We start from the raw sequence: 20295 nt of genomic DNA, 5'->3' as shown, positions 1-20295 counted from the left end.
TCACAGGTTAACCTAATCCTTATAAGTAAATTATCATTAGTGTGGGTTCTCAATGTTAGGAAATTTATCTCAAATGGTTGTAAGTGTGGATTCTCAATGTTAGTATTAACTTACTATTGGATATATGTTAATGTTGTTTTTTAAGTACTTATCTTATACCCAATACATTTTATAAACAACATAAATCCAATATTAAAAAAAAAATTAAAATTGTGAAAACACACTTATTATTTGGACTAATCCAATATATGTTTTTATTTGGTATAAAACTATAAATCTTTTTAGAGAGTTTTTAGCTTATTTTGCTCTATTAGAGGTTTGATCATTCAAATAAGATAATATGGGTGTTGGTAAATAGCTTATTAAAAGAGATTTTTGAAAAGCTATTTTAGAAATAGTTCATTATAAGAGTTTTTTCAAATTAGCTTATTGAAAAATTAGCTTTTTGGTTTGGAAAAATTGCCCGGAATAATCCCACCTTTGGGCCGTCCGCCGAAAATAATCCCACCTTTGGATTATTTTTTAATAATCCCACCTTTACCCCCCGATCTTTTTAAATGGTTCCAACCGGTAACTTAACTTGTTGTAGCAAGTCACTTAACACGTGTCGACACCCGATTAGTCCAAATAATAAAATAAAAAAAAAAGATAAAAAAAACAATTAATTAATAATAAAACCACCCACCAGCCAAACCACCTCCCCTGCCACCTATCCCAGCCCGCCGACCTCCCCAGCCACCAACCCGGCGCGGCAACCTCCCCCTTTCCCGAATTCCGGCATCCCCATCCCGATCCCAACCCCCTCCCCGTCCCCAATTTCGGATTTTCCAACTCCCATGCCCCCTCTGACCGCGTCGACCTCTCCCTTTCCCGAATTCCGGCATCCCCCTACCCTCGAAAACCCCTTCCCCATCCCGATCCCAACCCCCTCCCCGTCCCTTAACATCGGCTTGGTTGGGGTCTTGTTCGGTTGGCTGGGGTCTGGTTTCGTGGCAGTGGTGGCTTTGGGTTTGGGTGGGGTTTCGAATGGGCATGGGGTTGGTGGGTTTCGAAAGAGTTTTGGGGTTGGTTGGTTCCGGTCGGCGTCGGTTGGGAGTGGCGTTGCGGTTTGGTGGGTTGCATTCAGGTGGGGATGGTGGTGAGTAACGCTCAGGTGGGGATGGTGGTGGTTGAAGTGGTGTGGCTTAGGGGTGACTGGGGCTGGTGGAGGGGTGGCTGGATGGATTTATTTTTCATTTTTTTATTAAAATTTTTGGTCAAATTGTATAGTGACACGTGTATTTCACACCCAAAAAAAAAAATTAACTGGTCACCTGGGACCATTAGAAGCGGATTAGGGGTAAAAGTGGGATTATTAAAAAATAATCCAAAGGTGGGATTATTTCTAGCGGACGGGCAAAAGGTCGGATTATTGCGGGCAATTTTTCCTTTTGGTTTTTAAATACACTAAAACAACTAACAATAAACAGCTATTTACCAAACATTTTTACACAATTAGTTATTTATAACCAGCTAGGCAAACTAGCCAATATAACCAGTTAGTCAAATAAGCTACTAGCTAATTACAAAACAGGACCATAATTAGTCAGCCCATTTCTCTTCACACCTCTTTACTACACCAGTGGCCCACTATCCCCTCATCTCTCTTCTTCACTATCACAACTGTCTCCTCATCCCCACCACTCCACATCAACCCACTTGAAAATCTCATAACCTCCCTTCAAAACCTCCTCAAAATCCAACACACCTGCCTAAAGCCCATAAACTTAAGCCAAGGTTTCGAGAGTGGGTTTTTCAAGTGGTTTTAAAGGTGGTTTTGTTGGGGGTGAGATTTCTAGTGATTTTGGGGAGGAATGGAGTTCATTTTAAAGTGGTCAAGGTTAGCCCGGCCCAACCCTGCCCGATTTTGGGCAGAATTTTTCGGCCCTAGCCCGGTCCAAAAAAATTAGGAATGCGTTTTTATGTATATTTAGTTGTTTTTTTAGGTCCGCTTAAAAAATGGTCTGAAAAGGCCACACGGCCCGACCGTTTTGGGTGGGTTTGGGCACAAAAAATTCGCCACAAAGCTTGGCTCTACCCGGCCTGCCCCAAGAAATGGACTTAATTTTTAGCTTCGGCCCAACCCGACCGCCCAATGATCATTTTTAGTTCATTTCAATGGAAATGTGGAGTTTTGCTTATTTAAATTTGCCTCAATTTGACACATAAAACAAGTCACCTTAAATCGTTCATTTTAGAACAAAAATTGGACTCTAATTTATGATTGAACTAGTTTAGGTTCCGTGCGAACGCACGGTAATTACTAATACAATACGAAGTATAAAGAATTGAAAAAAGTTTTTTTTTTTTTTCATGTGCCATTTTACCTAATTTGCTTTTGGTAGATGTAAATATTACATAAGAAAGATTTGTTTTTGTTTTTATTTTCCATTGTTGTAAAACTTTTATTTTAAGACAATGAGAACAAAACTTGTGTAACAAAGAATTTTAACAATTCTCCATTTCATATTATTTGCATTTTTTATTTTTTTTTTACAGAAACTTTGGGGTATTATTCGTAATATAAAATATTTCAAAGTTCCAATAATATGAAATAGAGGTATGATTAGATTTTATTTAAAAATTCTCTAAAAAAATTATATATCACAATAGTTTGATCCCTTAAGTTAAATTAAATACTTATTTTTCCCCCAAATATTCTCTTCCACATAATAAAAGATGGAGTATGTTATATATTTAAAACAAAATTGAATTGAAAATTTAGTGCTTGTTTGGCATTATTTGTGGTTTTCAGTATTCTGTTTTTTTGAAAACCAAAAAGCAAAACACAAGAAACAAGAAAAAAGTGTTTCCACTAATCAGTTGTCAATTTTCAAAATTATCATGATTTTAATAAGTTTAATTCATTTTTTATTCATTATGGGGCATATATCATATACTTATAAAAACCAAAAAACAAAAAATCACAATAATGTCAAATGAACCCTTGGTTAAAAATTATGATTGCAAAGTAGGATGAAATAAAATAGATTGAAATGTAACATGTATGTATGTAGTATATATGGAATAGTATCTATTTGTAGAAAACTAACAAACAAATAATTGTAGTTTTTTTTTACTAGGGGGCTAGAGCGCGCTACGGGCGCTTATGGTTTGTTAATCACGTTCGTTTGTCGTGTTTAGAAATTGGGCAATGTTGGGGGTTTTAACAAAATTGAAATGTATGTATGCTATGATTTCTAGATAAAATACAAAGTGTGTAGTTGTGAATTGTAATGTAAGGGAGTATTGAGGATTAGGGAAAAAAATAGTATAAGTATATGTAATAATATACTTTAGATTTTATGCATTTTTTCCTTGTGTATCATAAACAAAGTGATGTATATACATCATATATATTGATACGAAGTGTTAGAATATTATTGATGTAAAAATTGCATGTATATGTTATTTTAAAATTATAGATAATCTATATTACATGTAGAAGTCAAGTAATCTATTAAAGATTCACTTAAATTTATAAGTTGGAGTTAGAATGCTAGGTATTGAATTAGGTTGGATGTTATTGTTGACTTTTGAATATAATTATTTATGGTAGATGTTAGAGTTTGTATATTATGCATTGAAAAAGAATAATTGGTGTTGGAGTTATGGGTGACTAATGTGTTGTTGATTGGAGATTGGAATGCTAGGCATTGAATTAAGGTGGATGGTTATTGTTGACTTTGGAATATTATTATTTATGGTAGATGTTAGAGTTTGTGTATGTATTGAAAAAGGTTAATTAGTTTTGGAGTTATGGGTGACTAATGTGAATTGGTAAATGATATTTATTGTAGTTTGTCTTAAGTTTGAACGTTGTGCTTTTAGTGTTTATTTGTGTATAAATAATGGCTAAGTAATTGTAGTTGTTTGCATGAAAAAGTGAATTATTTGAAATGTGATGGCTAGTAGAGGTGGTGTGTATGGGCGCAAGCCTTTTGTGCAAGGGTCTCGGGAAACAATAGCCAAAACACATGCGTGGTTGAATGATATGGCAACCAATTGGGAAGGGATGTTTTTTAAGTTTGTGTTTTCTAAAGCATATTATGATCAAGGAATTATTGTAAGTTTTTGTGAAACTATGTTTACATAGTGATTATTTTTCATGGTTTATTTTTTTTGTTGTGTTGTTAATCATGTTTGATGATTTGATGCAGAATGTTCCGTTGGGGTTTGCTAAAGCACACTTTGGCTTGTTTCCAAAATCAACGGATGTTGTTGTGCAACTTTATGATACTCGCTTTGATGCTCAGCTGAAAATCAATAGGCGTGATGAAAAGCTTATTTAATGTTTCATCAAAAATGGAGTTGATGTTGCGATTGGCTATTATGAAATACAAATTGATGAAGGAGCGATTATTAGTTATTTTCATGGAAATCCTATAGTATTCGATGTCACATTACAATTGAGTGATGATTCTTAATGTAGTGTGTTGGTAGAATAATAACTTCTTATAGTGTGAATAAGAGTGTTATTATTAGCTTATTGTGTTATGAAATAACAATTACAATAAGTTAAGTGTATCATCATTTTCGCACACATTTCGGTATTTTAATATGTTATACACATATTTTGGTATTGTAATAAATAGAAATTATAAATCAATTTAGATATGTATTTCATGAGTTAATTGGATTATCTAATAAAAAATTGTAATACATTCTAATATAAAAGGTTTTTTGACATATGTGAAGAGAAAAAAATTATCCGGGATTATTTATATGTAGGATTTTTTTTTAACAAATTTTTTTTTTTTAAAAAAAGTTACTTTTATAATCGAGTGTTTGCGCGAATAGGTGCATTGTATGAAATAGTGTAATTTTTCTTCTTCTTTTGCATGGTATGATAGACAACTGAAAAGACATTTACGATAATTGATGGTTTGCGTTGCTTGAAAACAGAGAAAATAATCATCATTTTCTCACATTTTCCCAAACTCGTTTTGCATTCTTGAAAGTTGAATACCCTTCCTCTCAATTTCTCCCGTTTCATCTTCTCCATCTGCACACCTAATTGAAAGATCTAAACAACACCATGTCTGGATTTGATGATAGTAATAACATCTTTGATGATTAGTATCGGAATTTCCTTGTCAAGCGCAAAGACAGCCTTCGTGGCCAGTTTGTGGCTTGGGGAGGAATTCAAACACAAGCTAAAAAGAAGATGGATGAAGTGCTTGATGAGATGAAGGACTGTGATGCGCAGATAGCAAAGTTTGATGGGGTGGCTAAGAGGAAAAGCAAGGCCAAAGAGAAAAAGCCAGGAACGCAGGGCAAGAAACCTGAACCCGGAAGCAACTATGAAACTCCAATCAAAGTCGACAGCGATTCTGATGATGACGAAACACCAGTGAGAATGATAAGATATGTTGGTGTGCAAGGTGAGCCGTCTAAATTCAGAGGTCAATGCAGTGGTACTAAGTTGGTGTTTGGTGCTGGGGTCGAAGGAGGGGAGGTTGATATGGATATCAGCGAGGATGACGGTATAGTGAAACATGTTATTGAGTCAACAGTGGGTGCGTTTGCTGAAGCAGAGGAAGAGGAACATGTTGTTGGGGTTCAGGGTGTTGGTGCAGCGCAACAGAGCCCACAGCAGCAGCAGCAAAGGGATTCGGAGGAGGAGGATGCAGATGAGGAAGAAGAGGCTGAGGAGCAAGGTGATACTTCTGAGTCATCTAATGGTCATCCTTACCATTATTATTCTCCGGATATGTCTGAAAGCGATGATGAAGCTTATGGGTTTGATTCTGATTAAGATTCAAAGCTTTCTGTGTTTTTGTTCAGTGAAGTAGCTTTATGTTAGGTCTTTCTTATTTATTTTCAGACACTATCTATTTTGAACCTAAGTTATGTATTTATGTTAGATGTATTGATACATGATTGTAGGGGTCTTTTGTTCACAAAACATGCTTTGTGTAATATAAATTGATAAGCTCTGGGTTTGTCTTTCACATGAACTGTGGAGCTGAGTGATAGGGTTACTTAGTGTAAATTAATTACCAGATTTCCTGTCACTCAAAATCCCTAGAATTTAATTTAGTCTGATAATTTTGGCAATGAGCTTTTGCTGCAGAATTTTGTATGCATTTCAATTTTAAATGGCTTATTTGAAATCGATTGAAGGATAGGGTAAGTTGTTCAACTATTCTGTCAAATTATCAATAATTACCAGTCCATTTATTAGCTGAATCACCAGCAAATTATTAGCTGTAGAATGGTAAGAATGGAAGCAATCCATTTTGATATAGGTGAATTTTCAGAGTTGTAGAATGTTTGGCAGGGAAAATCAGTTGAACATTGAAATCATTCACAAACAAAGAGTGTATGATCTTTCAATCTATGTAATGCTGGCAGAATTTTGGTGCTGTGAATTCGCGTAGAACAAGTACATATCAGGAAGCCTATTTTGTTGTAGTTCTAATACTAATTTCTAATAGCCATGACTTGTTTAACTAATGGGATTTTTCGTTAAAACTAAAAAATACTTGTCCTAGAAAAACTCAACCGAAATTTGTTGCTTTAGCGTGCTATACGGCAATGTAGTTATTAATAATATTTAGACGATGCATTTTGAGAGCTTTAGCACGTAAAAACTAAGGAAAAAATTGCTAGAAAGCCGTACACATTAATTCGGAAGAACTAAAACAAAATTAGTGATTATGTGTGATATTTGAAGGGGAAAGGCAAGAAGATTGACTATTAGTAAGGAAATTTTTAAAAATGGTAGAAATAGCTGCTAACTGACACAAATCATGCATTGACTGTGAAACATTAGAGTATATAGTACAAGAAATTTCTGAATTGAAGCCTTAGTTTAGTATGCAGCAGATAATTTTTTTTACAAATTGAGCGAAACTGCATGTAAGACAAAACAGCAACATACAAACAAAAGCAAGATTTAAGTGCCAATCAAAAGCAAGTCTTTTTGGCAGGTGATTAGAGAATAGCTAACTTGCTAATAGCAATTACTAAGGTCTCAAACAAGAACACAACTCAAAATGATAAGCAACGCTCATCGAGAACGATGTGTTCTGATGTGAGTCCGTAGATCAGCAGACTTAGTATTCTCTCGCGGGAAATTGACTGCACTACCCACCTAAGTACCCCTGCCCTGTTCAAGGACTGTGCTGGGTGAATTATGATGTGCATTGGTGTGTTCTTCAGTGCTGCAGCAAGGTGATCAAAGTCACTCCAATCATCCTAAGATAAATAGAATAGAAGAAAGTGTCATGGCAAGAATAGGTTTATATAAGCGATTTTATTCAATAAGACACTTGTTTGATTAATTAGGCACCTTAATTTTCCTCTCAAAAATTTCTAATGTAGGCAACTGGAGGATTTTCTCACATACTGGACCAAAGGCAGTCAGGCGGAATGTTCCAGTATTGTCCGCTGCATCAAAGGTGAAATTAACTCTGCAATGGCCTGGAGTTAGTGCTTTAAAATTGAGTGTAGTAGTTAGCTGCATAAAATAAGCATGCTGAAAAGAAAAGTGCACCTTTCAGTGGAAGTGCATTTTTTGTTAGGGCAATGTGGACAAAAAAATGGTACATTTGCAGCAACTCCACAGCGTTTACCACAGCCATCACAGCCAATGTAAGCAATGACATTGCTTAGCTGTGCATCAGGAATTGTGACAGTGATTGTGTACACCTCTTCTTGGACAGTGTTGTCAACCTGGAATATTTAGGGTGAGTTAGAAAATTAAGTGCTGGTGGCAATGGGATAGGGAGTAGTTGCCAAAGAGGCTCACATTTTTTTTGATGATCTGATCAAGTGTTGTAGGAACTGGTTCAACACCAACAGTCATGAATTCGAGTTGCCTGGCCATATAGTCAGTAATGACATCTGGATGTGCATGAGCCCTATTGACAGTAAAAAGGGCAGGAAGCAGTGAATTGAACTAAGGAAGCTAAATATAATTCTATAATCACTACTACAAAATGCGTGTTTTTTGGATGCTTTTTAGGTCTTTTTTCGACGCTAAAAAGCGTCGAAAAATAATTTCTCGACGCTGCAAAAAAGCGTCGCAAAAGTCGAAAATTTTTCGGAGACACAAAAAAGCGTCGAGATTCTCGACGCTTTTTATCGTCCAAACTAATATACGAAGCGTCCAAAATTACATATTTTGCGCATTATCCCAAATGTATGTAGTTTTTTAGCGACGCTTTTTCCTGTCCACATAATCAAATTTTGCGACGCTTTTTGTTGTCTTGCGTTTATTCGTGTCAGCCTATGGTATGGCGGGAAAGTCTTTGATATTTGAAAATGTGCAATTATGTAGACATTAAAAAGCGTCTAGATTTATTTTTTAAGCTTTTTTTTTTTCTTTTTTTTCCTTTTATTAAATTATTACCATCATACATACATTATAGTTATTTAAATCTATCATAAACTAAATTAATAACATTAAAATCAAAATAAACAAATATTCAATATAACAAGATCAGATTAAAAAAAAAACAATAATTAATCAACAATAATAAGAGTATGTTGCTAACAATTACCAAATTTATAAATAAAAGAAAACATCAACACAATTAACTAAAATAAAAAAAAAGTCGCATATTATATTAGCTTGTCCCTAAATAAATACATCACTAATATAAATAAGACTAAAAACCAAAATAGATAGATGATGGCGTTATAGACAATATAGTTGCTTGTTTTGAAGCTCAAGTGTCCCGACCTATTCTCTTGTTGCTCCTACATTGCCTTTTCCAATCTTAAAAAAAAAAAAACAAAGTATAAATTAGTACATTACACAATATAGCCTTATACACACACACACACACACACACACACAAGCTCAAAATTATATTGGCTTATACACACACACACACACATCACTTTCTCAGTCCAAAACTATCCCAGTTGCTAACAAAATAAAGAATTATATTGGGTATCAACAATTTTCCACAAGGAATGTAAAAGCAGGAACTGTTTCTGCTATATCAACTAATCATCTCCTATCAGCCTGAATTTTGCAGCAGCAAAGAGCTTTTCACATATTAGGTATTACAGCATGGCATCAAACATAATGTCTAAAAAACAAATGAACAAAAACTAATACTCTGCATTTCTCTATATGTGAAACGCATGGCATCACTTCAAAGTTTCAAACCTAGGTTTTGTTACTGGTTATTATAATAATAACCAGTCTTTTTTCTAATTAACTTTGGCGCTATTGTTTAGTCCTAGATTCTTGCTTCTGTCTGAGTAAAAAAAGTGGACATAATAAAAAATTTGCTTCTACAAGAACAACTATTTGTAATGAAGACTCTTCTAAACCCCCCCCCCCCCAATAAGTGATAAATGGGCTTATCTGTGGACAGGACAGCGCATGATCAACCAAAGATCTCTAGTTTCACTATCTCGCAAGCAAGATGGGACTTTCAGCCAAACTAATTTTTCCCAGATGGAACAGAAAGCAATGGACAAGCATTTCTGATTCTTGCAAGGGAAAATGATTACATATTCAGTGATTCATTGATATTATAATTGAAGGGTGAAGTAAATGTATAGGCATCTGATGTTTCAAATCAGGATTAGTGAACGTTGAAGAATATGCAATGAATGAGAAAGAAGGATAAAAACCACTCAACCCGGATTTCTATTATAAAATTAGTACAAGGAGAAAGAAGAGAGTAACAGAAACTTTAAAATATTATTCTTTCAATGGTCATCATGCAAGAGCACACTACATAATACACAGCACAATGCAAATGAGCATATATAATCAAAGTAGATGTTGTAGTTGGTAGCATGATTATACAGAGCACTACAGGTTTTGTTATCCCAATTAACCAAGTCAATAGATGGCTAAATGAAGCCTCATCTTCTACATAATAAAAATTTTCTTAGCATATTTAGGTTCAAAGCACGGTGGTGTTCCCAATGGGTGGGAACTAATGGATCAGATTTAGAAATGGAGACTCAATGGATTCTCTTCGAAGTTCCTGAGATTAAGTCCAGATCAACTCAGCAGATAAAGATACAGCACATCACTTCATTATATCTCAAATCACTAAAGATTCATAATTTTCGTTGTCATACCCTTTTACCAGATGCAAAAAGAAAAGACACAACCAACACATGAAACTATTTGATTAGGAAAATTTGGACTGACTTGATCTCTGTCAAGGAAGTTCCACTACAACCTTAATAAAGTTTATTCAGTAATTAAATTTTGTACTACGTATAATAAAGCTTTTGTACAGAAAATTTTCACAATAGATATTATAATTATATATTATGTTCACAAGAAATTTGCATATAGGATATTATTAAAAATTGTGCATGCACCAGCTTAGATATAGTTTGTATAATTTAATATAATGTTCTTAATTATGCTATTTCTGTATTATATCTGGAGTACATGGAAAATGATAAATCATCTCCAACTCTTCCAATAGAGAAAAAAACAAACAAGTGATCATCACATATATTCCTAATTGTGAATAAAAATATTAGTTCTAAGTAGGCATGCAGACTAAATCTATTTAAGTAGGCAACTAGATAGTCAAGAAATAGCACATCACAGTAGGTAATCACAATCAAATAATCAACCAGCATATCTGCATTAAATAATCAGCTTGTAATCCACTTTTCCTTTTCATTTATCACATTAAGAAATAGCACATAACAGTAGGTAATCCACACAATACAGGATTTGAAAAGTTTAAGAGTTTTTTAGTTCTGGATTTCAGTTCTGAAATTGTTAAGAATATATAGTAAACAGCAAGTTACAAAACACAATACAGCAAGTTACTACACAATACATCAAGTAGCAGGGGAGCAGGGCAGACAAGCAGAATAAAAGCAGCAGGGGAGCAGGGCAGACAAGCAGTAGCAGGGGAGCAGGGCACACACACACACACACACACACATACACACACACACACACACACACACACACACACACACACACATCACAAGCAAGCATTCACACAAGCTCTGACTTTCACACACACACACAAGCTTTGAATTTCACACACACACACACACAAGCATTTTTGGATTGAAGTTCTGATTTCCATTTCTGAACTTCAGATCTGATTTTTAGCTCTGAACTTCAGATCTGAATTCAGTTATGGATTTCAGCTCTGATTTCAGTCATAAAGAGAAATGTGACTTTGTTACCTGATGTTTTGCCTTTCCTAAGAATTCAGATGCTTTGTCTAGAAGACCCGGAGATGCATTCCCTTGACCCTATAGTGTTTCAGATCTGAAACACTAATGTTCGTCAAGGGAATGCATCTCCGGGTCTCCTAGACAAATAGACTAGTGTTTGCTTTGTTGGAATTATTTTTACCCTCCTAAAACAAAATGAAAGTGTATACCAAGACAAATCAACAAGACCCCTCATAACTACGTAGTATATATTTTCTTCTATATAACCGCGATATGAGGTTGAATAGAAATGTTTGATGTCAAAAGTGCAAAAGTTGCAATATCTATACATCAAGAGATCTTTCAAGAAGATAAATGAAAGCCTTACATTTAATGAAAAGCCACAAGTACCAAATAACAGTAAACTCAGCTATACATTTAGTTCTATCATGATTACAAAATTAGGCAGAACACACAGAAATTAGCTACTTTCATTCACTATCTAAATTATAAATCTATTCAGATACTTCATTTCTTTTATACAGACAAATAAGTCATTCATAACAAAGAATCCTGAATATCAGAAAATTAAAGCAGTTTTGGATAATCTATGGGCATGTGCCCATTGCTGCCACATTGTTTTACTGATGGAGTGTCATGGATCCTGTGTATAGATCTTTTATCAAATCTTAATTCTACTTCGTCACTCACAAAGAAAAAGGTGTATATCCTTTGAGCAAGATGTGATACCCGAGTGTAAATTGTCCAGCTAGACAAAATATGCACAATGCGGAGATTGGCACTGAAAGTAACAAAATTCATGGGGTAAGGAATTGAAGGGGTCCTTGTAAAGACTACAATGATTCCCAAACATCATGCAATATGCATGTGTAAGAAGGGAAAAGCAACGAGTCAAACTCTATTTTTCCTACAATACAATAACGAATAAACTGAGAATATCAAAATATGATAGAAGAAAAACAAAGTGATCAAATCTTAAATAACTGAGCACCCAGATGGGGAAGCTGAGAGGAAAAGGAAAAAAGAACGATATGAACCACATTAGGTGGAAAAAATGGAATTGGGGAAACTAAAGACAAAGGATATTGCTAGATACAGTCCATGTAAAAACTACTGTGTTTCAACTTCCAATATAGCATATTTAAGGGGGAAATCATAAAGTTTGATTTCATCTCTGAGATAAAGCCCAATATTAGACCAAATTCACTGTCCCAAAATCAATCTCACTGTCCTCCTCTTATATATAGAGTACATTATTTATATGAGATTACCTGCTATGGCTCCCACACCTCAAAAGAAAACAACAATACGTACATTCTTAACAACAAGACTTGATTCATCAGCAGTTCCCAACCTAGGATCATATCCTGTTCACACTGCTGCCTTGGCTCTATACGTACATATCATAATAACGAACAAACAAACTTATACATTCTTAACAACAAGACTTGATTCATCAGCAGCAGGCCGTGAGTATTGGGGGTGTTGTCTAATGATTTATAAGGGAATGAGTATTGCTTCTAAGAGTAGAGCATGTGAGGACAGAATGCAATCATCAGCCACAAAATCACCATAGAAAAACAAGAAAATTCATATCAAAAACCCATAAAATTCATATCAAAAACCCATAAAATTCAAAGCCTACAAATTTCATATCAAAAACCAGAAAATTCATATATATCAAAAACCCATAAAATTCAAAGCCTACAAAATTCATATCAAAAACCAGAAAATTCAAAGCCTATAATATTCATATAAAAAACCCATAACATCCCAAACTAAAACCCTAAAACGCCATAAAAATCAAAACAAAAACCAAAAAACAATATGAAAAAAAAACATGAAAAATTGGATTTTAAAACAGAATTCACGAAAAAAACAACATAAAAAGAAATTAATTTATCTAATTAAGGGCAAAAAATTACCTCGCAATAAGAGATCGATTCTTGTTCTTCACCAACGCAAAATCGAAGAAGTGCAAACAAATAATTCCCAATTTTAACGAAAATTTAGAGAATTGTGATATATTATATGCCAAAAACGATAGAGAAATATATCTAGCAACAATATTGTTCAGCAAATTGTAAATTAATACCTCAAATTTGTGAAAGTGACGAGCCACAAAACCCCAAATTCCTTGAAATTTAGCAAGCAAAACCCAGAAATTAACCTAAAATTTGAGATTTTTTTTGTCGCTGATGAAAGTGATGATGGAGTCCAAGTTTGGAGGAGAGCAGAATAGAATATGGGCAGTTTAATTGGGAACCTTTTTTTTTTTTTTTTTTTTTTTTTGAAGACGTTTAATTGGGAACCTAATTCGACTGAGCTGAGGGTGAAAAAACACGAACCCGCTAATTATTTCATTAAAAAAATTCAAAATTGCGGGTTTCTCGACGGTTTTAAGTGTCGAGAAAATTTTCGCTACAAAAAGCGTCGCAAAAAGACGGAACCAAAAATTATAGACTGACGCCCCTTCAACAGCGTCGAACCAATTGCGTCCAAAAATCACTCTTTTTGTAGTAGTGAATACAATGTAATCTTAGTGCTGACCAGGAACACTAAGGTTGATTACTTACCAGGCTCTTAAAGCTTCAACTTTCTCACCAACAGGGGTTGGGTTAATTTCTGTAGACATACTTGATTGCAGAGAAAAGCCTGTGAAGATTGCATTAGTAATTTGATATTGCAGAACATTTAAAATAATAGATGGTGTAAATGTGTATAACCTCTGTGAGTTGCAGGCTTAAGAGAAGTTAAGCTTACAACCAAGGGGCTGGATGACCAATCCTTAAGGAGTTCACAATCAGAAGTTGCAAGCTGACCCCATGCAGAGATGATCATGGGTCTAGTACCAGTGCTGCAAGGGCAAGGGATTGTAAGCTTGTATTTTGGTTAGTATATTGGTAGTGGTGTTGTTAATGTGCAGCTGAGGTGTTACCTTTCATCAACAATGCTTATATCGCGCACATCAGCAACTCTGCCTGACTTGTATGTCACTTGGCGGACATCTTCCATGTGGACCACTACGCCTAGCAAATCTAGCAAACGGCAGCAAAAGAGTTCAATATGGCTAAGAGATGATGTGGTCTTAGGTAGTAAACACAAAGGAAATTTTCATGCAATGAAGACAATACAAGCAGCTTACCAAACCGATCATCCTGACCACTGGTCTTAGGGACATCAGCAATAGGGATGTATTCTGGCAATACAGGTCCTTCAGTTTGATCAACAAGTTGGATTTTAGTCATGCCTCCAAAGGTTAGCTCACATTCGCCTGGGAAGGAACTGAACTTGGGGTTTACGACTCTGACCGGAGCATTAGCAATTTCATACTTTTTCTTGTGTTCAAAGACTCTCTTGAAGTGGTCACATTCATCTCCGAACAAAGTAGCTTTCATGTTGTTTCCCTGCATTGCAAAATATTAAGCTGATGTGCAGTAGCATATGCTTATATATTTGAAAAGAAGAAGGGTAAATGGTAACATATACCTCATCGTCTTCGAATACCAGCTTTTGGAATCTTTTTTTGTTAGAGGAGATCGGATAGGGGACTTTTCTTTCACGGTAACCCGCACTTTGTATGCTTTCGTTATAGGTGAAAGCTTGTCCAAAGGAGTGTATTCAGGTTTCATCTGTGGACATGAGTTTAAATAAAAATGTTACATGGGTCTAAGTTGTTTTATTTTGCAGAGTCACACATTATTTGTTGTAGCTAACAATCTAATATGCTATAACTGGATTTTCAAATGTACAAATAATCTAGGATGATATCTGTTTTATTTTATTAACTCTACCACTTGTATTGAATGGTAAGGCACATGAGGGAATCTAGTATGAATAATTATTTTGGCAGGAACAGCTTTAACTTGCAGACAATAGAGTGACACTTAACCATATATAAAAGAAAGGTAAGTGTTCACAATTTTACAAGCCTTCCTTTTCATTTTTTCCCCTACAGTGTTGTAGCTTAGTGTTCTCGGAACAAAGTAGGCAACAATGTCCAGTAAAGCAAAGAGTAAGATGGAAAGCAGTAAAGAAGGTGATCTCCCCAACCAGAAAAGGTCAAGCCCTCTGGAGGAAAGGGTTGTTATTTTAGAGCAGAAGGTGGAGAACCTGGAAGCAGTTGTGCAAGCACTTTGCTTTGAGCCAGAAGATAAGCAGCCAAGCCCAAAGAAAGAAACTCCAACAGAGGGAACCAGCAAGCCTAAGATTATTCTTGGCTTGGATGACATCCACCACCATTCAAGCCCGAAATATTCACCTGAGAGTGATGCTTCTTATGGTGGTCGTTTCTAAGGGAGCTCTTAATTTATATCCACACTTGTTGTAGGTTTTTAGGCTTACTAATGCTGGTTCTTAACTAAAAAGGTCTTATTATTGTTGTTTTCATGTAATACCAGCTTCAAGCTGGATTTTCAAAGTGGGAGTAGCTAGTTGTTGTTTTTTATCAGTTGTACTTTGTCTTTAAATTTCCCAAGTAGTAGTTATTATTGCTATAAGTTGTATTTTCTAAGTACTAATGGTTATCTATTGGTGTTGTGTGGATTTATTTATTATGTTTGTTTTTACCAAAAAATAAGTTCTTTTTTTTCCAACTGCACATGCAAAACCTATTGTCTTCACTAATGCAGAACTAAGCAATTCTCTTTGAGATTGAATTTTAAGGCATGGTTTCCATGCAAACTTGAAGATAAAGAAAAGTTTAACCATTTTTAGATTGTGTATTGTGGTCCAGATAAATGAAGTCTGAATATGGCTAGCTAATACTGAGTTCTAATTAAGCAAATTCTGTAAATTTTTTGAATTGTCAGCATATTATCAACTAAGGCTTGTATAAAAGGAAGTGGTAACTTTAGTAAGGCAAAGCTTTACAGGTAAATGTACCAAAAAGAGCATTTTTATAAGCTTAGCATTTACATAATGAGTGTCAAAGTGTTAGTCAAAGCTAGTATAAAGGGCACTGATTATAAGTTCAGGAGAATGTAATGTGAAAGTTGTTTAAAGTGTACATGCAAATTTCGAAAGCTAGGTAATGCACCCTGTATAAATTAAGCAATTGATAAATTTCTAAATAATATTAGCTATAAAACAAATCATGATTATCTGTCATATAATTATACAAATGAAGTTTTAGGTACATGGTTTGTTAAGTGGCTTAGCAAGTAAGCTAGAGTGAGTGATTGTGTCCTATCTTTGTAAATTGAATCTAGACAACAGCAAGGCATTGCTAATTTAAAGCAAAAAGAAAATTACAAATGAAAAACTGAGTTTAAATTGAAGAGGAAAAGCATTTATGGACGTACCTTGTTAGAGTGGGTTTGCAAGCAGTTATTGCTAGATCACAGCAGCAGAAAACTAAAGTGACAGAGAGAAAAGCTAGAAGTAAATGTTCTCTGTGAAATATTATGATTTTAAATAGCATCAGAGGCTTCTAGACTTAACATGAGTCCTATTTAATATTCAGGGTATCTTGCTTTGGTGTGGACCTTTTTATTATCCAGCGGATTAAGAAGTGCATTAAGCAAGACAATGGCTAGAAACCTGTTGTGCAGTAAGTCTGTTTTTTCTGTAAAATAAAGTAGAGCATAGTATGGACCAGCAGTCAATAAGATGTGTGTGGGAAAAGTAAATGATGAAATTTGTATTGTGGGTAATAGAATGAATGATGTTTTGTTGCAATACAGCTGCAAAAGCAAAGATGTAATACAAAAGCAAAAATGAGATTTGTCTTTATAGCAAATCTGATTCATTTTTTTTAAGGGTAATAAGGTTGGAAAACCTATGATATTTCCATTTTTGTGTTACCAATTTCAATATACTTAAGATTGTATTTAAAAATAGAAAAGTGGGGAAAAAAATCACATGCAATAGGTGCAAAAGTAACTGTATATATCATATAACATAATACATGGCTGTAAACATAAATATCTCTAGAACCATTTTATTGTGCTTTAACACAAATGAGCTTACAAGAATTTAGAAAGCTTAACCTTAGGCTCAATTACATTATAGATATATAGAAGCAAAAGCACCTGCATTTGTAACATGGTAAATATTATGTTAGTTACAGCATGTAGAATAGCTGATTTAAAATTAGGCTAGCAGATTAAGTAATTAGGGAGCTATACCTTTACATTCCTGTATCATTTTATGCCAGATAATTGCAAGACATCATACGCTACAACGTTTTTCAGGACCGGTGAAGTGTGTTGTTCATTTGGGTATGGTGTGATCACAGTCACTTTAGCTGACTTCTTTGCCCTTGACAAGGCAACATATAGCTGTCCATGGGAAAAGCATGGTTGTAGGAGGTAAACTATCACTTGGCTTAGTGTCTGGCCTTGAGATTTGTTTACAGTCATTGCAAAGCTGAGTTTCAGAGGGAATTGAATTCGCTCAAACTGAATAGGATATTTTGTTGATGATGGAGGTCGGAGATTAACACGATGAATGAATACAAGCTCTCCTCGACGATGACCAGTGGCTATAGAACAAACAATTACATTCCTTCTGAAAGACTTGTATATAAGACGCGTTCCATTGCAAAGCCCATCTGCTGGATCAATGTTTCTGAGCAATATTACAGGACTGTTTATTTTAAGAACAAGTTCATGCGGAGTCATACCACCAGGGGCTAGCTAGTTTAGGGACTCTGTAGGGTAAATGGCACAATTGTCATCTAGCATGATGTCAAAGCTCATGTAAATTACAGAGTTTCCTGGAAATTTGTCTATGAGAACTGTGTTAATAGCATCAACTGTGTCATTCAATGGTGTAAGAATGGCTCTCTCTGTGAAGATATCTGGTGAAAATACTGCATTTTCTAATTTTGGAAATGCAGTAGCAGCTAGGTGATTGATAGGATCATCACTCTCATGATAATAACTCACAATGTGAGGAGGAACCTGAACATAAGCATTTCCATCAGATTGCAGCTGACCATTGCCCAAACTCAGCAGAAATGAAGCATATGGGGGATCTTCTCTTGCTCTGATGTTTTCAGTTAGGTGTAGCTTCTCTAGCCAAGGCCAAATATGTGAGTTTACCAGGCTTGCTGCAACAGCTTCTCTTTGAGTTTTGCGAGGAATAACTGGAAAAACCTGCCTAAAATCTCCCCCAAAAACTACAATCTTTCCACCAAATCGTTGTTCTGCGTCACAAAGGTTACGAAGCAAAAGCTCAACTGATTCAATGTTTTCTTTTTTAGCCATTGAAGCTTCATCCCAAATAATAAGAGTTGTTTCTCTGATTAAAGCAGCTAGGCTGCCTTGTTTGGGAACATCACAGGCAAGAGATGTCTCTGAATCCAGGGGAATCTTAAATCTTGAGTGCGTTGTTCTTCCAGAAGGGATGTTTGCTGCAGCAATCCCTGATGTAGCTGTTGGCAGAACAAACTTTCCTGACATGCGAACCTCTGTGTATAACGCATTGTATAAGAATGTTTTTCCAGTTCCTCCAGGACCATCAACAAAGAAACAGCCAGGCTTTCCTGATTGGACTTGAGAAATAATCCTGTCAAATGCAATTTGCTGAGCTGAGTTCAGTTTGCCTCTACAATCAATACACTCTTGAGGAATAGGTGCATCTAAGGCATCAATGATGTCTTTTGTTCTGTTCAGCTCTTCTGGCAGCTCTTCATGTAAGTGATCAAGATGGAAATGAGCTAATGATTTTCCCATAGACTCTAAATGCCGTTCAATTGACTGTATAGTCAGCAACTTAACACGGAATTCGCTCCCAGGATCAGCATGCCTGTAATCATCAGATAGGTCATTGTAGAATCGCTGCCACAGTCTATTTGGGTCAGTGGGGTTGCAGAACACACAAACAGCTGCAAATAAGCGTCGTAAGGCTCCTGGCAAGTGTATTTCTGTTGCTTCAGCCAAGCATGCATGAACAACATTGTCTTCTTCACATAAGCCTCTTTTAATAGCTGCTTCTTGAAAAGTGGCGCAAAGTAATCCATTAAAAGTCCGAAGATTAGTGAATGACTTAGGGCTGCGTACATTAACAAGCAACAGCCGTAAGAAAAATCGCTCTCCTTTTGCTGGTGTCACACTTGCCAGCCGACCAACCACAAGTTTCTTGTTTTGCTGTTGAAACCATCTTTTCTTACCGGAATCCCATCTGTTGTGCTCTATAAATTCGATGTAAAGGTATCCTGTACCTTGAGGTGAGGCTGCATTTGCCTTAAAAAATTCTGACAATTGAGTTTTGGATCTACGCTCATTTAGCATGGCAGAATCTAACTGTTCATGAGCACGTAACTGAACAGTTTGCATGTTTTCCAGATGCACTGCCAATTGTTTCACAGGTGGGTACATCTCAAAGAGATCAAAGGAAAAAATTCGCCAAGCTGCCTCACATGGTGACACCCATCGTCCAGACTGAAACCTCTCTATTTCATCTTCAGAATTTTTTTCTGTACCAACCACATTGAAATAAACCCTATCATGGCCCTTATAAACATACTTGTACAGATACTTCACAACCTTAATAGATGAGCACACTTCTACATTCAAATGGAAATCAAATAACATTGAAAGGTATGGATTGTATGGAATGACCAAGCGGTTATCAAGGCTTGCACCCCTTATTCGGACACTTTCTCCTGTATCTCTTCTTTTGTACATGGGATATCCATCATCGTGGTTCGTTGTTTCATGTAAAAAAAGTTTCGGGTAGCCATTTTACAAGATAGGGGAGAATTGTGCTTTGTAGTCATGCATGCACATTCAGGGTTAATTTCTCCACATGGCCCATGCATCATATGCCGTACCACAATCTTCCGAAGTTCTGGGGAGCTGTGAGGTGGCAGCTCTGCAGAGACGAAGCGATCAAAATCTGTAGGATTTTGGATCTTGCAGCCTGGTTTTAAGATAATGAGAAAGTGTGCATGAGGTAGGCCCCTTTTTTGGAATTCAACCACATATATCATAGCAGCAACTTTTCCAAAAATATGCTTCTTCATTATTTGTTTTTTCAAGCAGATCAACTTTGCCCGGAAAACACAAGCAATAAGATCTGGTCGGTTTTGCGCTGCTTCCCCAGGAGCCAGTTCTGCCTTAATCTCTGGCCAATTAGCATTGCAAGTCATTGTGACAAACAAATCTGGCTTAC

At 35.6% G+C, this 20295-nt stretch overlaps 3 protein-coding genes and 1 long non-coding RNA gene across 4 annotated transcripts; all 4 read right to left on the bottom strand.

The window, feature by feature from the left end:
* Nucleotides 1-8456: 8456 nt before the first annotated feature.
* Nucleotides 8457-13716, bottom strand: LOC110683598. The gene is made up of 3 exons (XR_002503632.1): nt 13271-13716; nt 13101-13126; nt 8457-8767 (listed from the first exon to the last, which is right to left on the bottom strand). It is a non-coding gene; the product is annotated as an uncharacterized LOC110683598 (long non-coding RNA).
* A 3394-nt stretch (nt 13717-17110) lies between these two features.
* Nucleotides 17111-18873, bottom strand: LOC110683300 (ATP-dependent DNA helicase PIF2-like). Its single transcript, XM_021859647.1, has 2 exons — nt 17304-18873; nt 17111-17207 (listed from the first exon to the last, which is right to left on the bottom strand). Exon 1 carries the CDS (start codon nt 18852-18854, stop codon nt 17814-17816), a length of 1041 nt encoding a protein of 346 aa, XP_021715339.1. The 5' UTR covers nt 18855-18873; the 3' UTR covers nt 17111-17207; nt 17304-17813.
* On the bottom strand, nt 17319-17798 carry LOC110683331 (ATP-dependent DNA helicase PIF6-like). The gene has a single exon (XM_021859677.1). The coding sequence runs from the start codon at nt 17796-17798 to the stop codon at nt 17319-17321; it is 480 nt and encodes a 159-aa protein (XP_021715369.1).
* A 45-nt stretch (nt 18874-18918) lies between the features above and the next one.
* LOC110683330 lies at nt 18919-19715 on the bottom strand. The gene is made up of 2 exons (XM_021859676.1): nt 19005-19715; nt 18919-18927 (listed from the first exon to the last, which is right to left on the bottom strand). Exons 1-2 carry the CDS (start codon nt 19713-19715, stop codon nt 18919-18921), a joined length of 720 nt encoding a protein of 239 aa, XP_021715368.1.
* Between the last annotated feature and the right edge of the window lie 580 nt (nt 19716-20295).

This window comes from Chenopodium quinoa, unplaced genomic scaffold (assembly GCF_001683475.1).
Source record: "Chenopodium quinoa cultivar QQ74 unplaced genomic scaffold, ASM168347v1, whole genome shotgun sequence".
NCBI lineage: Eukaryota > Viridiplantae > Streptophyta > Magnoliopsida > Caryophyllales > Amaranthaceae > Chenopodium > Chenopodium quinoa.
The sequence above is the reverse complement of the archived record's forward strand: the minus strand, read 5'-3'. Positions and strand labels throughout refer to the sequence as shown.

Coding starts and splice junctions, on each gene's coding strand:
- LOC110683330 (XM_021859676.1), bottom strand. CDS start 19,715: ATGTTATTTGATTTCCATTTGAATGTAGAAGTGTGCTCATCTATTAAG.
- LOC110683331 (XM_021859677.1), bottom strand. CDS start 17,798: ATGACTCCGCATGAACTTGTTCTTAAAATAAACAGTCCTGTAATATTG.
- LOC110683300 (XM_021859647.1), bottom strand. CDS start 18,854: ATGGGAAAATCATTAGCTCATTTCCATCTTGATCACTTACATGAAGAG.